The sequence below is a fragment of the Epinephelus lanceolatus genome, chromosome 15, assembly GCF_041903045.1.
Source record: "Epinephelus lanceolatus isolate andai-2023 chromosome 15, ASM4190304v1, whole genome shotgun sequence".
Classification (NCBI taxonomy): domain Eukaryota; kingdom Metazoa; phylum Chordata; class Actinopteri; order Perciformes; family Serranidae; genus Epinephelus; species Epinephelus lanceolatus.
The window spans coordinates 44,116,899-44,135,000 of record NC_135748.1 but is presented as its reverse complement, the minus strand read 5'-3'; the positions used below and the strand labels follow the sequence as shown (position 1 = coordinate 44,135,000).

Sequence of the window (18,102 nt, the reverse complement as noted above, 5' to 3'; positions counted from 1 at the left end):
ACACCGCTGCTGCATAGAGAACAGTCCCTAACTCGAGCGGTCCCCCAGCACACACTGGAACAGCCTCTCAGTTCCCGCTCAACCAGTGGTTCCGCTGTTCCCGACAGGACGTGAACGCAGCCTGTGGCCGGGGCGGGTAGGCGCTAACCGAGCAGTATGGCGGACGATGGAGACAGTTCGAGCGGACCAGTAGACACCAGCGGCGGCCATGGTTCAGCGGACGAGTCGGACGGGCTCGGGCTCGGCGGGATGCTGCTGAACGTCAGCATTGTGGTGGCGGTGGTGGCGGTGTGTGTCGCGGTGTACCGGCGGTGGGGCAGGCGGCTCGTCTCCGACGCGGCCCTGGGCGACGAGGCCTCGGCGCTGCCTAAGATGAGGAGACGGGACTTCACTCTGGAGCAGCTGCGGGAGTACGACGGGCTCCAGAACCCGCGCATCCTCATGGCCGTCAACATGAAGGTCTTCGACGTCACCAGCGGGAAGAAGTTTTACGGTAAAGGTGAGTGTGGGGACCGGAAGGAGGCTGGAGGGACGGCCGGGACAGTTAGCTTCAGGTGCCCGCTCACGGTGAGCTGTCCCGGACACTACGTTTGGGCGCAATCGGCTGTGCTTTGCTTTGCTTAGCTTAGCTTAGCTTAGCTTAGCTTAGCTCGGTGGGCTTTGTCTGTGTTATTGAATGGGATGCTAGCCGTTAGCTCGGTAGCTCAGCTGTTTCTCGGGTGGTGACTGATGTGACGGAGCTTTAACACGTCTCGACTTTATCTTTGTTAACATTAAACATTTAAAACTTTATTTAGTTTAAAGTTACTGAGGCTGGAGATCAGGAGCAGCTAGCCTGCTAACGTTAGACTGTTAGCTTGTTGACGTGCACAGGAGACAGTGCACCGTCTGCTGTCTGTCTGTCTGTCTGTCTGTAGCCTGTTTACACCGATGCATGAAGAACTTTGCACCAACATTTAAACCTTAAACTGTTTTAATCTGACTTTAAGTCACACTGACTCCGGTGTGACGGAGCACCAACTGTTCTGCTGCGCTACGTCAAAGTTTATTTATAGACGTGTTTATTGATTTCACAGAAAGAAACAATACAGCAAATAAACAACAACAAAACAACCCAGCCTCATGCAGCTAAAACAAAATCTGCTGCAAACATGAAGCTAACATGTCCATAAATGAAACTGAAGCACCTCATTAGGGACTGTTCTCTACTTATCAGTGTGAACACATGACCCTCCCTCAGTGACAGCAGATGAACACATGACCCTCCCTCAGTGACAGCAGATGAACACATGACCCTCCCTCAGTGACAGCAGATGAACACATGATCCTCCCTCAGTGACAGCAGATGAACACATGACCCTTCCTCAGTGACTGCAGATGAACACATGACCCTCCCTCAGTGACAGCAGATGAACACATGACCCTCCCTCAGTGACTGCAGATGAACACATGACCCTCCCTCAGTGACTGCAGATGAACACATGACCCTCCCTCAGTGACAGCAGATGAACACATGACCCTCCCTCAGTGACAGCAGATGAACACATGACCCTTCCTCAGTGACTGCAGATGAACACATGACCCTCCCTCAGTGACAGCAGATGAACACATGACCCTCCCTCAGTGACAGCAGATGAACACATGACCCTCCCTCAGTGACTGCAGATGAATACATGACCCTGCTCCATTGATCACTTGATAGAGTTCATAAAAGTTTTTTCTCTTGTCGTACAAACGTTTTGGGAAAGATGTAGCCAGATGTATTACCTGTTTTAGATACGTGGCTGTCTGTCCGTCTGTCCGTCCGTCCGTAGCACGAGTCATGTGCGCCACTTCACCACCGACCCGTGCGTAAAAGCGCAAACAGTCCCTCAGCAGGCAGGGAGGGAGCAGCCCTCGCGAGCTGCTCCCTCCCTGCCTGCAGGGCTGTCCCTTCTTGGGGCAATGAATGAGGAAATAATTGCCTCGGCGTTTAATACGCAAAATGGGGTCAAACCCCCGGCGGCTATTAGGTGCCCAGCGGCTATATGCCACTGGGCGACTATTTGGAAATGTAGGGTATGTGACAATAATCATAGGTGTATAATAACAGCAGAAGTGTGACTAATGATAACAGCAAGCAGCAGGAGGCATCTAGCAGGACCACAGCAGCTCTTGTAGGCTGAAATCAAGACGATCACATTAACCAGTGCGCAATCATCAGACTTGACAATTATCACGGGAAAACAATCTTTATTATATCGAGATAACGAGATAATTAATTCTTATCACGGGAAAACAATCTTTGTTATATCGAGGTAATGAAATAATAAGTCATTATCACGAGATAACAGTGCACAAAAAAAAAAAAATACATGGCCGTTCTCGTATTCCGTACTGGACAGCTATGTTGTCTATGTAATAATATGTCGGTTATTCCCAGGTATTGAATCAAATGTGTTTTAAGACATTTTTGCTTAGTTCACCTTATTGTCTGTTTGTCTCATCGTGTTTCATGGACACGGCAATGTGAATAGCGCTGTTTCAGCTCATTTCTGCTCACTTTTGAGGACTTCTGGGTCTGTTTTCCTCTGCTGAATGAAACCATGGCGACACGAAATACGGGTACCTTATTGGTGTAGCGTGATCACATGACGGCCGTGACACCACTCGTGTACCAAATCTCATTACGCTCTGACGGAACAAGTGCCGAATTACGACCCCGATCACAGGACTCTTGCGGGGTTATGAGCTACAAACTCCTGCTGATTAGCTGAACATGTATCGATCTTTTTTATGAAGTAAAGATCGTGTAGTCCCCAGATGTCGGAGCGGAAATCAGTTTCTGTGAGACTTTTTCTGATTCACCTTACGGCCTAAAATGAAAGATTAGATTATAATATTGATAGTGTGTGACAGGCCAATGATGACGGGTGAAATAACTGGTCTCATTTCTCCACATTGATCTGTTACAGTTCAGTTTGAGCTCCGTCACGTTACAGAAGTTTTTATGATCCAGATATTTGAGGATGATTTCTGATCTGATGGACGAGACGCTCTGTAAAACATATTGATCACTGTGTGTAGATGAGGTCAGTGATGGGGAGGTATCGCAGTATTGTATGTGGGAAAATTGAAACGATAGACAGAGGCCAAGTATTGATCTTGTACATTTTTATAAATGATTAATATTGCTAATACAAAGTAAACCTGTGGTAGTTTACTAGAATAATAAAATCAGTCCAGGAGATAAATTCTGCTTCAATAAAATAAAAAGTATAAGTAAGAAACTTTGTCTATAAAATATAATCTTAATAAATGAAACAGAAAACAGACAAAATTTACTGTTAAATACAGTAAAAAAATCACAATATAATCCAGATTATCTTATTTCAGTTCTCAGCACGTCAGAAAACATTTAAAATCACAGCAAAAATGTATCGTGATGAAATCGTATGGTCACTGTTGGGATCATATATTGGTCATATATTGAGATTGTATGTTCTGTATGGTGCTGCTGTGGTGATTCACTGGGTCAGGTATCGATTGAATTTTATTGATTCTGAATCTTATTATGATTCTGCTGCGATCGATTCTTTTGATATTAATATGATTTTAAAAAAAAAAGGTGACATGTAGTAGGGATGTAACGATACCAGAAACTCACGATACGATATATCACGATATTTATACAAGGGGAAAAAAAGAGAAAATCTATTGTTAAAAATAGCTATTTTATTCAAAAATAGTGCATGTACAGCATGTTATTTATAACTTGGAAGCGTATCATAAACAAATCAACACACAGTTGAACATGTGCTTTCATTTCCCCCCCTATTACTGCTAGGCAGGCAGACATTAAAGTGCCATAACAAAGTCATGTCAATTAAAACTACAGTGACAGAATATGAAAATGGAAACATTCAGTATTTTTTAACCTACTCTGAACAAAAGTAGTGTTGTACTATTACTAGAAAGTCATCTGAATGACATCAAATTATGAGGATAGAGTAGTCTTAATATTCATCAAATATACAGAATTTAGAACAATCAGACCCTGCAACAACAACAAAATTAACAAATTAGAAATAATGTAAACTCAATAACACACAATCCCTCACTCACAGAGACACAGAGAGACACACAGGGAGAGAGCGAGAGAGAGAACGAGAGCGAGAGAGAGAGAGAGGTGGGTAGAGATGTGTGTAAAAGAAAACCAAAATAAATAAAAGTCCAGCCATTTCCCTGGAAGTCATAGAAAAACTCAAAAACACACATTCACTCAGTTTGTTCACGCCAGGTTGACAATCTTGACATCAAGGAGACACTAACACTTTCTCAGGACAGGAGATGAAGAGAGGAAAGCCCTGGTCCTGCGCTTTCATGTGATATGCGTGGCATTTCTGTGCAACCCTGCATTCGCAAGTAATCCATCCAAAAGTAATGTGTGTGCAAAGCCGTATGAAAGCTTTGTTATACATTATTTTAGTGTAAATTTATCATTTTTTTTCACTGTGAAAACATTGGACTACCGACAAGTGCTTGGTCTTGTCGGAAAGGCTTCTCGCTATGACGCATGGTCGTGGAGAAAATCCACAGAGAAAAACAATCAATCTCCTTACTTTTATTTGCTGTTTCCTCCGGTCACGCATGGGTCAGAGTCGGAGGCTGAGCTGCACGAGTCTGCTCTCACCTGCGTGTGCAGTTGCATGCAAAGGATTATGGGGAATGTAGTCACACATATTACCGGCTCTGTAGGAGAACGCAGCTATATAACTACCGTGGCATTCCCACGACGGTATCAAGAATTTATTTTATCGCGACACCGCGAAATTCAACATATCGTTACATGCCTAACATGTAGAGATGATATTAATGATGACTGTCACTGAAATAATTTCCTTCTTTTAGTTTCACTTAAAGAAACAACTCAGTTCATATTAATATATTAATGTCGTCTTATTTTAGCTTTGTTTATTTCTGTACTCTGGAGTGTGTGTGTGTGTGTGTGTGTGTGTTTGTTCCTTATTTGTTGCTTATTTTGTCACTTCCTGTCTCAGTCTGTGTGATGTGAAGAGAGGAGCTCACAGATACAAACATTAAACTCAGATATTAGGTTTTATAATGTAGAATAACAAACATCTGGAGCACAGGATACTGCAGACATGTAGTACAGGACGTTAAACACACGGTCTTTGAATGCAGCACACGTCGTCCTCCCTCCTGCCTCGTCCTGAACAAACTGAGAGTTAACTGAGAGCAGAGCGACACATACAAAGATCATGTTTCTTTACTTGAGTCTTTATACGTCTGTTTTTCTTTCTGTCGCTCCACATTCTGTCTGGCCTGTCTGACTCCCTCATCAACTCTGTAATAAACTATAATTATTCAGCCAACATTCCCCACGCGCTCACGTGTCACTGCTGCTATCTGACACCGCCTGAATCCACTCGGCTCACGCACCCTGACGCACATGTTTACAGTAGAGACTCGACAGGAGCTGATTGGACCGTGGAGTTTATCACGGTGGACTTCAGGCTGGGATGGCGTGTCCATCAGTCCACATGTGGGCGGGACAGGAAACTGATTTCTGACTCTGCTGATTGTGGATTCAGTTTAGTTTAAATATCAAACAGAAAGTTTGTTTTCAGGTTGTTTCTGGTGTTTGGGCCGTGAACGCACCACGAGCACCGCTCTTTAGGTTTTACACCCAGAGATTAATAAAAATTAGCGTGAGCTGCAGAACAGGTCGGACAGGTGTGTATCTGCAGCTCAGTTACAGCTCACACCTTTTTATTTAAAACAAGAAATGGAAAAGAAAAAGTCAAACACATGATGAAACGTTCACATGAATTAACTGTGAAGATGCAGCTGCAGCAGGCGGCCGAGCACCGTCCCTGTTTTATGATCCTGTTTAAATTGTTCTCAAATAAAAACAGTCACAATGGTCTTTTTCTGCACCATCATGTTGTCTGCGTGCAGTGATGTCACAGCGTTGCGCTACAGGCGGTCCTAAAGACGGTGACGAGATGTGGCGGCAGCAGATGAGCAGGTCGATAGGAACGTCTGTAGAATATATTTTATTTATGACACAGTTTTAATACTTTAATGAGTTATTCTGGTTTATTGTCTTCTGAAACCTTTGAGCTCAGCTTTGAAGATCCTCCAGGAAGTGACATCACAATAATCAGAAACACCAGCACATGTAGTGACGGCCGTCTCCACAGCAGAGCTCAAAGGGTTAAAACATCTGAAACAAACAATGACCTTTCACAGCGGCCCGACCCGACACGATCAAACAGTACTCAGGACGTATTTCAGATGAAACCCAGCGCCGCAGGTCGCTCAGATATCAGGAGGACAGTAAATTACCCAGAGTTCCCATCGTCAGCTTAGGAGGTCCATGCTCACTCAGGTCTGACACAGATGTGACAGGTTTGTTCTGCAGCGGTGAGTCGTGGCGTTTAAATAAACAACCTGAATGTGATAAGTATGAGCGAGTGAGATATCAGCATGTGTGTCGGTGAGGCGTGACGTGACATGGCGTCTGATCTGGGGTTATGTAAGGTCAGAGAACAGAATCTAATCTGTGAGCTGATAGGACGTCTCTGCACTGTGCAGTTTATTTTCTTGTGTTGCAAAATGAGACGAAGAAAAGCTGCAGAGTTTCACATGCTGGTCAGATGATGATGATGATGATGAAGAGAAAACATCAGGAAGGCTCGGGGCGCTGTGTGAGACTGTAGTTCACAGGCTGACAGTCACATGTGTCTCCAGTCTGAAGGGTTAAATATCAATCTGATAAGACACAGACGTCCTCTTTGTCCTCTGTCTCCGTCCCACCTCAGAGATCAGTAATTGGAGGAGGTTAACTAGACACACATCTGTATGTGGAGGTTAACTAGACACATATCTGTATGTGGAGGTTAACGGGACACATATCTGTATATGGAGGTTAACGGGACACACATCTGCATATGGAGGTTAACGGGACACATATCTGTATATGGAGGTTAACTAGACACCTATCTGTATATGGAGGTTAACGGGACACACATCTGTATATGGAGGTTAACGGGACACACATCTGTATATGGAGGTTAACTAGACACATATCTGTATATGGAGGTTAACGGGACACACATCTGTATATGGAGGTTAACGGGACACGTCTGTATATGGAGGTTAACGGGACACATATCTATATGGAGGTTAACAGGACACGTCTGTATATGGAGGTTAACGGGACACACATCTGTAAATGGAGGTCAACTGGACATATATCTATATGGAGGTTAACGGGACACATATCTGTAAATAGAGGTTAACTAGACACATATCTGTAAATGGAGGTTAACGGGACACATATCTGTATATGGAGGTTAACGGGACACATCTGTATATGGAGGTTAACGGGACACATATCTGTAAATGGAGGTTAGCGGGACACACATCTGTATATGTAGGTTAACAGGACACATATCTGTAAATGGAGGTTAACGGGACACACATCTGTATATGGAGGTTAACGGGACACATATTTGTATATGGAGGTTAGCGGGACACACATCTGTATATGTAGGTTAACAGGACACATATCTATAAATGGAGGTTAACGGGACACACATCTGTATATGGAGGTTAACGGGACACACATCTGTAAATGGAGGTTAGCGGGACACACATCTGTATATGTAGGTTAACAGGACACATATCTGTAAATGGAGGTTAACTAGACACACATCTGTAAATGGAGGTTAGCGGGACACACATCTGTATATGTAGGTTAACAGGACACATATCTATAAATGGAGGTTAACGGGACACACATCTGTAAATGGAGGTTAGCGGGACACACATCTGTATATGTAGGTTAACAGGACACATATCTATAAATGGAGGTTAACGGGACACACATCTGTATATGGAGGTTAACGGGACACACATCTGTATATGGAGGTTAACGGGACACATCTGTATATCAATCAATCATCAATCAATCAATCAATCAATCAATCAATTTTATTTATAAAGCCCAATATCACAAATCACAATTTGCCTCACAGGGCTTTACAGCATACGACATCCCTCTGTCCTTATGACCCTCACAGCTGATCAGGAAAAACTCCCCAAAAAAACCTTTAACGGGGAAAAAAAACGGTAGAAACCTCAGGAAGAGCAACTGAGGAGGGATCCCTCTTCCAGGACGGACAGACGTGCAATAGATGTCGTACAGAACAGATCAGCATAATTAATTAACAGTAATCCGTATGACACAATGAGAGAGACAGAGAGAGAGACAGAGAGAGAGACAGAGAGAGAGAGAGAGAGAGAGATGCAGGTAATGACAGTAGCTTACAACAACATTAATGAAAGTAATAATATTATAGTTATAGTTCTGGCTACTGTGGTACAATATGTTGAAAGTATGTATTAATATCTGGCAGTATACATGTGTGACAATAGTCATATGTGTATAATAACAGTAGAAGTATGACTAATGACTAATGATGGCAGCAGCAGCAGGAGGCATCTGGCAGGACCATGGCAGCAGCACAACCACACACGTCACACTATCCACTATCCTTATCACTATAAGGTGCCCGGTGTATTATAGGGGGTCCTCCAGCAGACTAGGCCTAAGTCAGCCTAACTAGGGGCTGGTACAGGGCAAGCCTGAGCCAGCCCTAACTATAAGCTTTATCAAAGAGGAAAGTCTTAAGTCTAGTCTTAAATGTGGAGACGGTGTCTGCCTGCCGGACCGTAACAGGAAGATGATTCCACAGGAGAGGAGCCTGATAGCTGAAGGCTCTGGCTCCTGATCTACTTTTGGAGACTTTAGGGACCACGAGTAACCCTGCGTTCTCAGAGCGCAGTGTTCTGGTGGGATAATATGGCACTATGAGCTCTCTAAGATATGACGGAGCTTGACCATTTAGAGCTTTATAAGTTAACAGTAGGATTTTAAATTCAATTCTGGATTTTACAGGGAGCCAGTGCAGAGAAGCTAAAACAGGAGAAATATGATCTTGTTTCTTAGTTCCTGTTAGTACACGTGCTGCTGCATTCTGAATTAGCTGGAGAGTTTTTAAGGACTTACTAGAGCTACCTGATAATAGAGAGTTGCAGTAATCCAGCCTTGAGGTAACAAAAGCGTGGACCAATTTTTCTGCATCTTTTCGGGTCAGGATAGGCCTAATTTTCACAATATTACACAGATGAAAAAATGCAGTCCGTGAGGTTTGTTTTAAATGAGAATTAAAAGACAAATCTTGATCAAATATTACTCCGAGGTTTCTTACGGTAGTGCTAGAGGCCAGAGCAATGCCATCTAGAGAAACTATGTCATCAGATAAAGAGTCTCTGAGTTGTTTGGGGCCAAGAACAATAACTTCAGTTTTGTCTGAATTTAACATCAGGAAATTGGTGCTCATCCAATTTTTTATGTCTTTAAGGCAGTTATGGAGTTTAGTTAGTTGATTACTTTCTTCTGGCTTCATCGATAAATACAACTGTGTATCATCCACATAACAATGGAAATTTATAGAGTGATTTCTAATGATGTTACCTAAAGGAAGCATATATAGAGTAAATAGGATTGGTCCGAGCACAGAACCTTGCGGAACTCCAAAACAAACTTTGGTACGTAAGGATGATTCATTATGAACGTCAACAAATTGAAAACGATCAGATAAATAAGATTTAAACCAGCTTAGTGCTGAACCTTTTAGGCCAATTAAGTGATCCAGTCTCTGCAGTAGAATTTGATGGTCAATTGTGTCAAACGCCGCACTAAGATCTAATAAAACAAGAACAGAGACGAGTTCTTTGTCTGAAGCAATCAGAAGGTCATTTGTAATTTTAACTAGAGCTGTCTCAGTGCTATGATGCACTCTAAATCCTGACTGAAAGTCCTCAAATAAATTATTATCATGGAGGAAATCACACAGCTGGTCTGCGACTACTTTCTCAAGGATCTTTGACATAAAGGGAAGATTAGATATTGGTCTATAGTTGGCTAACACCTCTGGATCCAGGGTGGACTTTTTTAGGAGAGGTTTAATTACAGCTACCTTAAAAGACTGTGGTACATAGCCTGTTAATAAGGATATATTGATTGATATACAGTACAGGCCAAAAGTTTGGACACACCTTCTCATTCAATGCGTTTTCTTTATTTTCATGACTATTTACATTGTAGATTCTCACTGAAGGCATCAAAACTATGAATGAACACATGTGGAGTTATGTACTTAACAAAAAAAGGTGAAATAACTGAAAACATGTTTTATATTCTAGTTTCTTCAAAATAGCCACCCTTTGCTCTGATTACTGCTTTGCACACTCTTGGCATTCTCTCCATGAGCTTCAAGAGGTAGTCACCTGAAATGGTTTCCACTTCACAGGTGTGCCTTATCAGGGTTAATTAGTGGAATTTCTTGCTTTATCAATGGGGTTGGGACCATCAGTTGTGTTGTGCAGAAGTCAGGTTAATACACAGCCGACAGCCCTATTGGACAACTGTTAAAATTCATATTATGGCAAGAACCAATCAGCTAACTAAAGAAAAACCAGTGGCCATCATTACTTTAAGAAATGAAGGTCAGTCAGTCCGGAAAATTGCAAAAACTTTAAATGTGTCCCCAAGTGGAGTCGCAAAAACCATCAAGCGCTACAACGAAACTGGCACACATGAGGACCGACCCAGGAAAGGAAGACCAAGAGTCACCTCTGTTTCTGAGGATAAGTTCATCCGAGTCACCAGCCTCAGAAATGGCAAGTTAACAGCAGCTCAGATCAGAGACCAGATGAATGCCACACAGAGTTCTAGCAGCAGACCCATCTCTAGAACAACTGTTAAGAGGAGACTGCGCCAATCAGGCCTTCATGGTCAAATAGCTGCTAGGAAACCACTGCTAAGGAGAGGCAACAAGCAGAAGAGATTTGTTTGGGCCAAGAAACACAAGGAATGGACATTAGACCAGTGGAAATCTGTGCTTTGGTCTGATGAGTCCAAATTTGAGATCTTTGGTTCCAACCGCCGTGTCTTTGTGAGACGCAGAAAAGGTGAACGGATGGATTCCACATGCCTGGTTCCCACTGTGAAGCATGGAGGAGGAGGTGTGATGGTGTGGGGGTGTTTTGCTGGTGACACTGTTGGGGATTTATTCAAAATTGAAGGCACACTGAACCAGCATGGCTACCACAGCATCCTGCAGCGACATGCCATCCCATCCGGTTTGCGTTTAGTTGGACGATCATTTATTTTTCAACAGGACAATGACCCCAAACACACCTCCAGGCTGTGAAGGCAAAGGGGCCAACAAGTGCTAAACACCTCTGGGAACTCCTTCAAGACTGTTGGAAAACCATTTCAGGTGACTACCTCTTGAAGCTCATGGAGAGAAAGCAAAGGGAAGAAACTAGAATATAAAACATGTTTTCAGTTATTTCACCTTTTTTTGTTAAGTACATAACTCCACATGTGTTCATTCATAGTTTTGATGCCTTCAGTGAGAATCTACAATGTAAATAGTCATGAAAATAAAGAAAACGCATTGAATGAGAAGGTGTGTCCAAACTTTTGGCCTGTACTGTATCTAATATATGAGTGTTAACTAAAGGAAAGACCTCCTTAAGTAGCCTAGTTGGGATGGGGTCTAAGAGACACGTTAATGATTTAGATGAAGAAATCACTGCGGTCAATTCTTGAAGAGAAATTGGGGAGAAGCAATCTAAATATATATTAGGTCTTACAGCTGTGTTTGAGGTTAGATAGGTACTATCTGAGGACAGGAGGTCATGAATTTTGCCTCTAATAGTTAGAATTTTGTCATTAAAAAAGCTCATAAAATCATTACTGCTAAGGGCTAAAGGAATACAAGGCTCAATAGAGCTTTGACTCTCAGTCAGCCTGGCTACAGTGCTGAAAAGAAACCTGGGGTTGTTCTTGTTTTCTTCTATTAATGCTGAGTAATAGTTTGCTCTGGCATTGCGGAGGCCCCTCTTATAAGTTTTGAGACTGTCTGTCCAGATTAAACGAGATTCTTCCAGTTTGGTTAATTGCCAATTCCTTTCAAATTTTCGCGATATTTGTTTTAACTTACGGGTTTGAGAGTTATACCAAGGAGCGAACTTTCTTTGCTTTTTTAACTTCTTTTTAAGAGGAGCTACAGAGTCGAGCGTTGTTCGCAGCGAGCCTACGGCGCTATCAACAAACAACTATCAATTTGGGAGAGGCTAAAGTCGGCACAGGAAACCTCTGTTACTGAGGGACTTGGTATTGAATTTAACGACGGAGTAATCTTTTCCTTAAATTTTGCGACAGCACTATCTGATAAACATCTAGTATAGTAACTGTTGCTGAGTGGCGTGTAATCGAGTAAAAAGAAATCAAAAGTAATCAGATAATGATCCGATAGCGAGGGATTCTGTGGAAAGACTTTTAGGTTATCAATTTCAATTCCATACGTCAGAACTAGATCGAGGGTATGGTTAAAACAGTGAGTGGGTTCATGTACACCCTGACTGAAGCCAATGGAGTCTATTAATGAGATAAACGCGGTAGCCAGGGAGTCATTATCAACGTCGACATGAATGTTAAAATCGCCTACAATAATAACTTTATCTGATTTAAGAACTAAACTGGATAAAAACTCTGAGAATTCAGATACAAATTCAGAATACGGGCCAGGAGCACGGTACACTATAACAAATAAAAGTGGCTGCGAGGTTTTCCAGGTCGGATGTAAAAGACTAAGAACGAGGCTTTCAAATGAATTATAATCTAGTTTAGGTTTAGGGCTGATTAACAGACTAGAGTTAAAAATGGCTGCAACTCCCCCTCCTCGGCCGCTGCCTCGAGGAATGTGGGTATTATTATGACTGGGAGGAGTGGACTCATTTAGACTAACATATTCATCTTGACACAGTCAGGTTTCAGTGAGACTGAGTAAATCAATATGATTATCTGATATTAATTCGTTTACTAACACTGCTTTAGACGATAGAGACCTGATATTTAACAGTCCGCATTTAATTCTCCTGTTTTGTCTTTCTGTCACAGAAGAGGTTTTAATTTTTATGAGGTTGTTATGCACAACTCCTCTTTGTTTAATTTTAGATTTAAATAATTTAGGTGGTCGGGGGACAGACACCGTTTGTATAAAACTATGAAAACTATGGCTGGGTAACTGCACTAGAAGCGCTGAGAAGCGTGTAGGACTGTGACTCTGAGTCCTGGTCTCAACTCTGGGTTGTCAGGGATTTAAATTACTAATAAAATTTGCCAGGTTCCTAGAAATGAGAGCAGCTCCATCCAAAGTGGGGTGAATGCCGTCTCTCCTAATAAGACCAGGTTTTCCCCAGAAAGTTTGCCAATTATTAACAAAACCCACATCGTTTGCTGGACACCACCTGGACAGCCAGCGGTTAAATGATGACATGCGGCTAAACATGTCGTCACTGGTCAGATTTGGGAGGGGTCCAGAGAAAACTACGGAGTCCGACATCGTTTTTGCATATTCACACACCGAGGCAATATTAATTTTAGTGACCTCCGATTGGCGTAACCGGGTGTCATTGCCGCCGACGTGAATAACAATCTTACTGAATCTACGTTTAGCTTATCTTACTGAATCTACGTTTAGCTACGTTTAGTATATGGAGGTTAACGGGACACATCTGTATATGGAGGTTAACGGGACACATATCTGTAAATGGAGGTTAACGGGACACATCTGTATATGGAGGTTAACGGGACACACATCTGTAAATGGAGGTTAACGGGACACGTCTGTATATGGAGGTTAACGGGACACACATCTGTATATGGAGGTTAACGGGACACGTCTGTATATGGAGGTTAACGGGACACATATCTGTATATGGAGGTTAACGGGACACATCTGTATATGGAGGTTAACGGGACACATATCTGTAAATGGAGGTTAACGGGACACGTCTGTATATGGAGGTTAACGGGACACATATCTGTAAATGGAGGTTAACGGGACACGTCTGTATATGGAGGTTAACGGGACACACATCTGTAAATGGAGGTTAACGGGACACGTCTGTATATGGAGGTTAACGGGACACGTCTGTATATGGAGGTTAACGGGACACATATCTGTATATGGAGGTTAACGGGACACGTCTGTATATGGAGGTTAACTAGACACACATCTGTAAATAGAGGTTAACGGGACGCATATCTGTGTATCTCTTCAGGTTGATCTCAGGACCTCTATTGATCTCTGATCAGAGCTGAAACCAGGACAGAAATCACATCTCGTTATTTTCAGGCTGAACGACAACACGATTTATATCTCAGTTTTTTCTACATGTTCACAAACACGTTGATAAAAACACACAGAGATCAAAATAAAATACAGAGACGGGGATTTTATTCTATTATCTATTTTATTTTGAAAATATACAGCTGCAAAACATGTAAATGAACTATGATAGAAAATAAACGACAGGACAGGTAACTTTTTATTTTATTTTTAATAATTTACTTATTTTTAAATGATAACAGGGCTGTATGTTCACTTTTACTTAATTTATTTGTATTTATTTTTAAATATATAACGGCTATACGTCAACTTTTTATTTATTTATTTTATTTATTTTTAAGGATGAACTGGTGGATCATGTGTGAGAGGATGAACTGATGGATCGTGTGTGAGAGGATGAACTGATGGATCATGTGTGAGAGGATGAACTGATGGATCGTGTGTGAGAGGATGAACTGATGGTTCATGTTGTCCTCAGACGGTCCTTACGGTATCTTTGCGGGTCGGGACGCGTCCAGAGGCCTCGCCACCTTCTGCCTGGAGAAGGATGCCCTGAGGGACGAGTACGACGACCTGTCAGACCTCAACGCCGTCCAGATGGAGAGCGTGAGGGAGTGGGAGATGCAGTTTATGGGTACGTTTGTTCCTCATGTTCCCACCACAGATTAACACGTCCATTAGTCTTTGAGGTCACAGAGACATTCATTGTCTTCACTTCCTGTCTGTCCCACAATGTCTCTGTATGTCCCTGTCTGTCCCACAATGTCTCTGTATGTCCCTGTCTGTCCCACACTGATGACCTGAAACACTTAAGTTTAACTGCTGACAGACTCTGTGACACGTTACAGTCTGAACTACAGGTCACACACTGTTCCTCAGGTGTAACTTTGGGTTCTCACAGTCATTGAAATGCTGGAAAAGTCCTGGAATTGTATTTGGACTGAGGTAGTTACAGTAATCCTCTGTGGGTAACCTTCCCTGTAACGTAAAGGTGCGACATACAAAGCTGATGGTCCGCCGTCGCTCAGTGTTGGGCCGTCAGTGAGCGTCTGTCGTCCTTGTCAATGCAGTTTGTCCTCCACTGTTGCCCCTTGTCCCCCCCTTCGTCGCCCCCCTCGTCGGCCCCTTGTCGGAGCAGAAGGTATGTGCTGACATCTTTGCGGTGTGTTCAGGTGCAGCTTTTTGGTTGAGATACGGTGATGTCAGGCGACGCAGCAGGGGGCTCACGGTTACACCAAAACAAAGGCTGAAAACTGAATCGCTTCTCATTTTCATTTTGAAAAAGTTCTGCGTTCAGATGAAAACGTTTTGATAACAGTCTCTGTGCACACAGATCTGCAGAAATCACCAAAGCGCTGTAGTGTCCGTGTCAGGCCTGTAGGTGGCGGTGTGACTTTGTAATGAAATGACACACACCTGCGCACATGTGCTTCCTTCTACAGAGCAGTGATGTATAAACAAACAAAATGGCAACCGCACAAATGTTTGTCTGGGTGGACGACGAGGTGAAGCTGCTACAGTAAATCTACACGCTGATAGATTAAACAGTTTGAGCAGCACAACCAGAGCGCAGGAGGCCGCCATTGTTGTTGGGATGGTCGACTTCCTCGCACATGTCTAGTGACTGGAACTGTAATGAGCATGTGCAGAAAGTCTTCGTTTTCAGAGGAACTGCGTATTGCAAGTTTACATGACAACGGAGACATCGCTGTTTAAAAAAAAAAACGCACTCTGGAACCCATTTTCAAAACATTGAGTTTTCAGTCCCCAAAATGCCGCCGTCGTGTAAGCGACCAGCCGAATCACAACTAAAGTTAACTGTTGGAATCATCGTATAAACAGGACCTGAGACGCTGGAGAAGCACGAGGTGTCGGTGAGGTCACATCAGCGTTGTTACTCTCACCGTTCTTCACGTGTTCATCGTCCTGCAGATTGGCGACTTTTCTCAGGTGGTTAAAAACGTGTCATCACTCTGTTTTCACCTGTCTACTTATTGATGATGATAGAAGACGATCTGCACGTTATTTGATGATGATGATGTTTTACTGTACACTTGTTAATCACAGCAGCGTCACAGAGGCTGTTACAGGAAGTCCCTCCCTCCCTCTGACGCACCACTGTGTGACCTCCTCCTTTCTGTCCCTGTCTTCCAGAAAAATACGATTACGTGGGGCGGTTGCTGAAGCCGGGCGACGAGCCGTCGGAGTACACGGACGAAGAGGACATCAAGGACCACCTGAAGCACGACTGAGGTTCATCACACCGACCAAAGCCAGGAGCCCCAAACAGCTGCGACAGACGGCCCCCGGCCCCCCACACCTCCTTCTGACACTCCTGTAACCTGCCCCGCCCCCCCCACTCCTCAACCTGTCCGCTGGCGTGGCGCCTCTGAAGGGCAGGACTCCCAGACCTCTGCCCCTCTTCCTCCCTCTTCATCTTGTGACCATGACCACCAACAGGAAGTCAGGGGGGAGGGGCTTGTGCCATTAGACCAATCTGAAAGTCACCCACCAAATCTCTTACTCATTTCTCTGGGGGGTGTCGGGGGGGACGTGTGGTGATGGTGGGCGCCGCTGAGCACCGGGTGGAGGTTGGTCAGACGTAGGAACACGTTGGTGGAAGACGATGGGACAGGAAGCAGATTGTCTGTTTTATCTTTGGTTTTGTCACATGATTGCAACTGAAACTGCTTCAGCTTAGGACGGCGCATCAATCAATCATTTCTCTTCTTCTTTCAATACCCCCCCCCCCTCCCCTCCCCCTCCCTCCTCACCGAGAGGGCGGAGCTGCAGCCTCAGACGCAGCGCCGTGGAGACGGGCAGGGCCTTTTCCTGTTGTGTTTGTAGTGACATCACTACTAGTTCTCTTTGTTTGTCACCATGTGATTGTATCTGTGGAGTAGCATAGAGGGGGAGGGGTGGGGGGAGGGGTCAAAGGTCCTCGCCATATGAAACCTGTTGATGAATGACATCATACGGACTGAACACAAAGGGAAGGTGACCATAAGGCAGTCCCAATCAATCCACTCATTTGTTTACACGCCTCCTGACAAGCGAAACGCCCCCAAAAAAGGTCCAAGTATTAATCGTGCCTTATTTAGTTTGTCGTGTCAGTGCTGAGCGTCAGAGAGGAGGTGGGCGGGGCGAAGGGATGGAGGCGGCGCTCCCCCAGACTCACTTCACCACCTGTAAATATTCCGTATGAATTCTCAGTGTTACTGCCATATTTCTGTCGGTGATGAACTCCATCGTGTAACTGCAACGTCGTATCGGCCAAAACCCCAAAAATGGTTTGGGTTCTTTCTTTGGTTCTTTTTAAATGTGGGTGAATCTCCAAAAAAAAACATAACAAAGAGGGCGGAGCTAAGAGCTGCAGGGCGGAGCTCAGAGCTGCAGGGCGGAGCTCAGAGCTGCAGGGCGGAGCTCAGAGCGGCAGGGCGGGACCGGGAGCTTATCTGTAAATATATCTATCATTTTATTAAAGCATGTGCAACAACAGTGAGCTATGCCGACTCTCCACCACGTCATGTATTTAAATGTTGGCTGTGTGTGTGTGTGTGTGTGTGTGTGTGTGTGTGTGTGTGACAGAGGCAGGAAGGGATTTGTTCATGCATAATAAATCAATTTGGTTAATAACTGAAGCCGTCTGGCGTTTCTTTGATCTGAGAGGCAGCTTTGGGAAATGTTTCTTTAAAAGGTTGAAACAGGAAGTGACGACGCAGAGACGCAGACGGACACACGGCCTTTAGGTAAACAACATAAAACTCATCATCATTAGAATGAATGAATGAATTCTCTACCTGTGAGTGTGTTCACATGAACA

The 18,102-nt window shown here is 43.7% G+C and overlaps 1 protein-coding gene across 1 annotated transcript; it reads left to right on the top strand.

The window, feature by feature from the left end:
- Window positions 1-52: 52 nt before the first annotated feature.
- pgrmc2 (progesterone receptor membrane component 2) lies at window positions 53-17,915 on the top strand. Its single transcript, XM_033643104.2, has 3 exons — window positions 53-499; window positions 14,758-14,913; window positions 16,434-17,915. Exons 1-3 carry the CDS (start codon window positions 157-159, stop codon window positions 16,529-16,531), a joined length of 597 nt encoding a protein of 198 aa, XP_033498995.1. The 5' UTR covers window positions 53-156; the 3' UTR covers window positions 16,532-17,915.
- The last annotated feature ends 187 nt before the right edge of the window (window positions 17,916-18,102 follow it).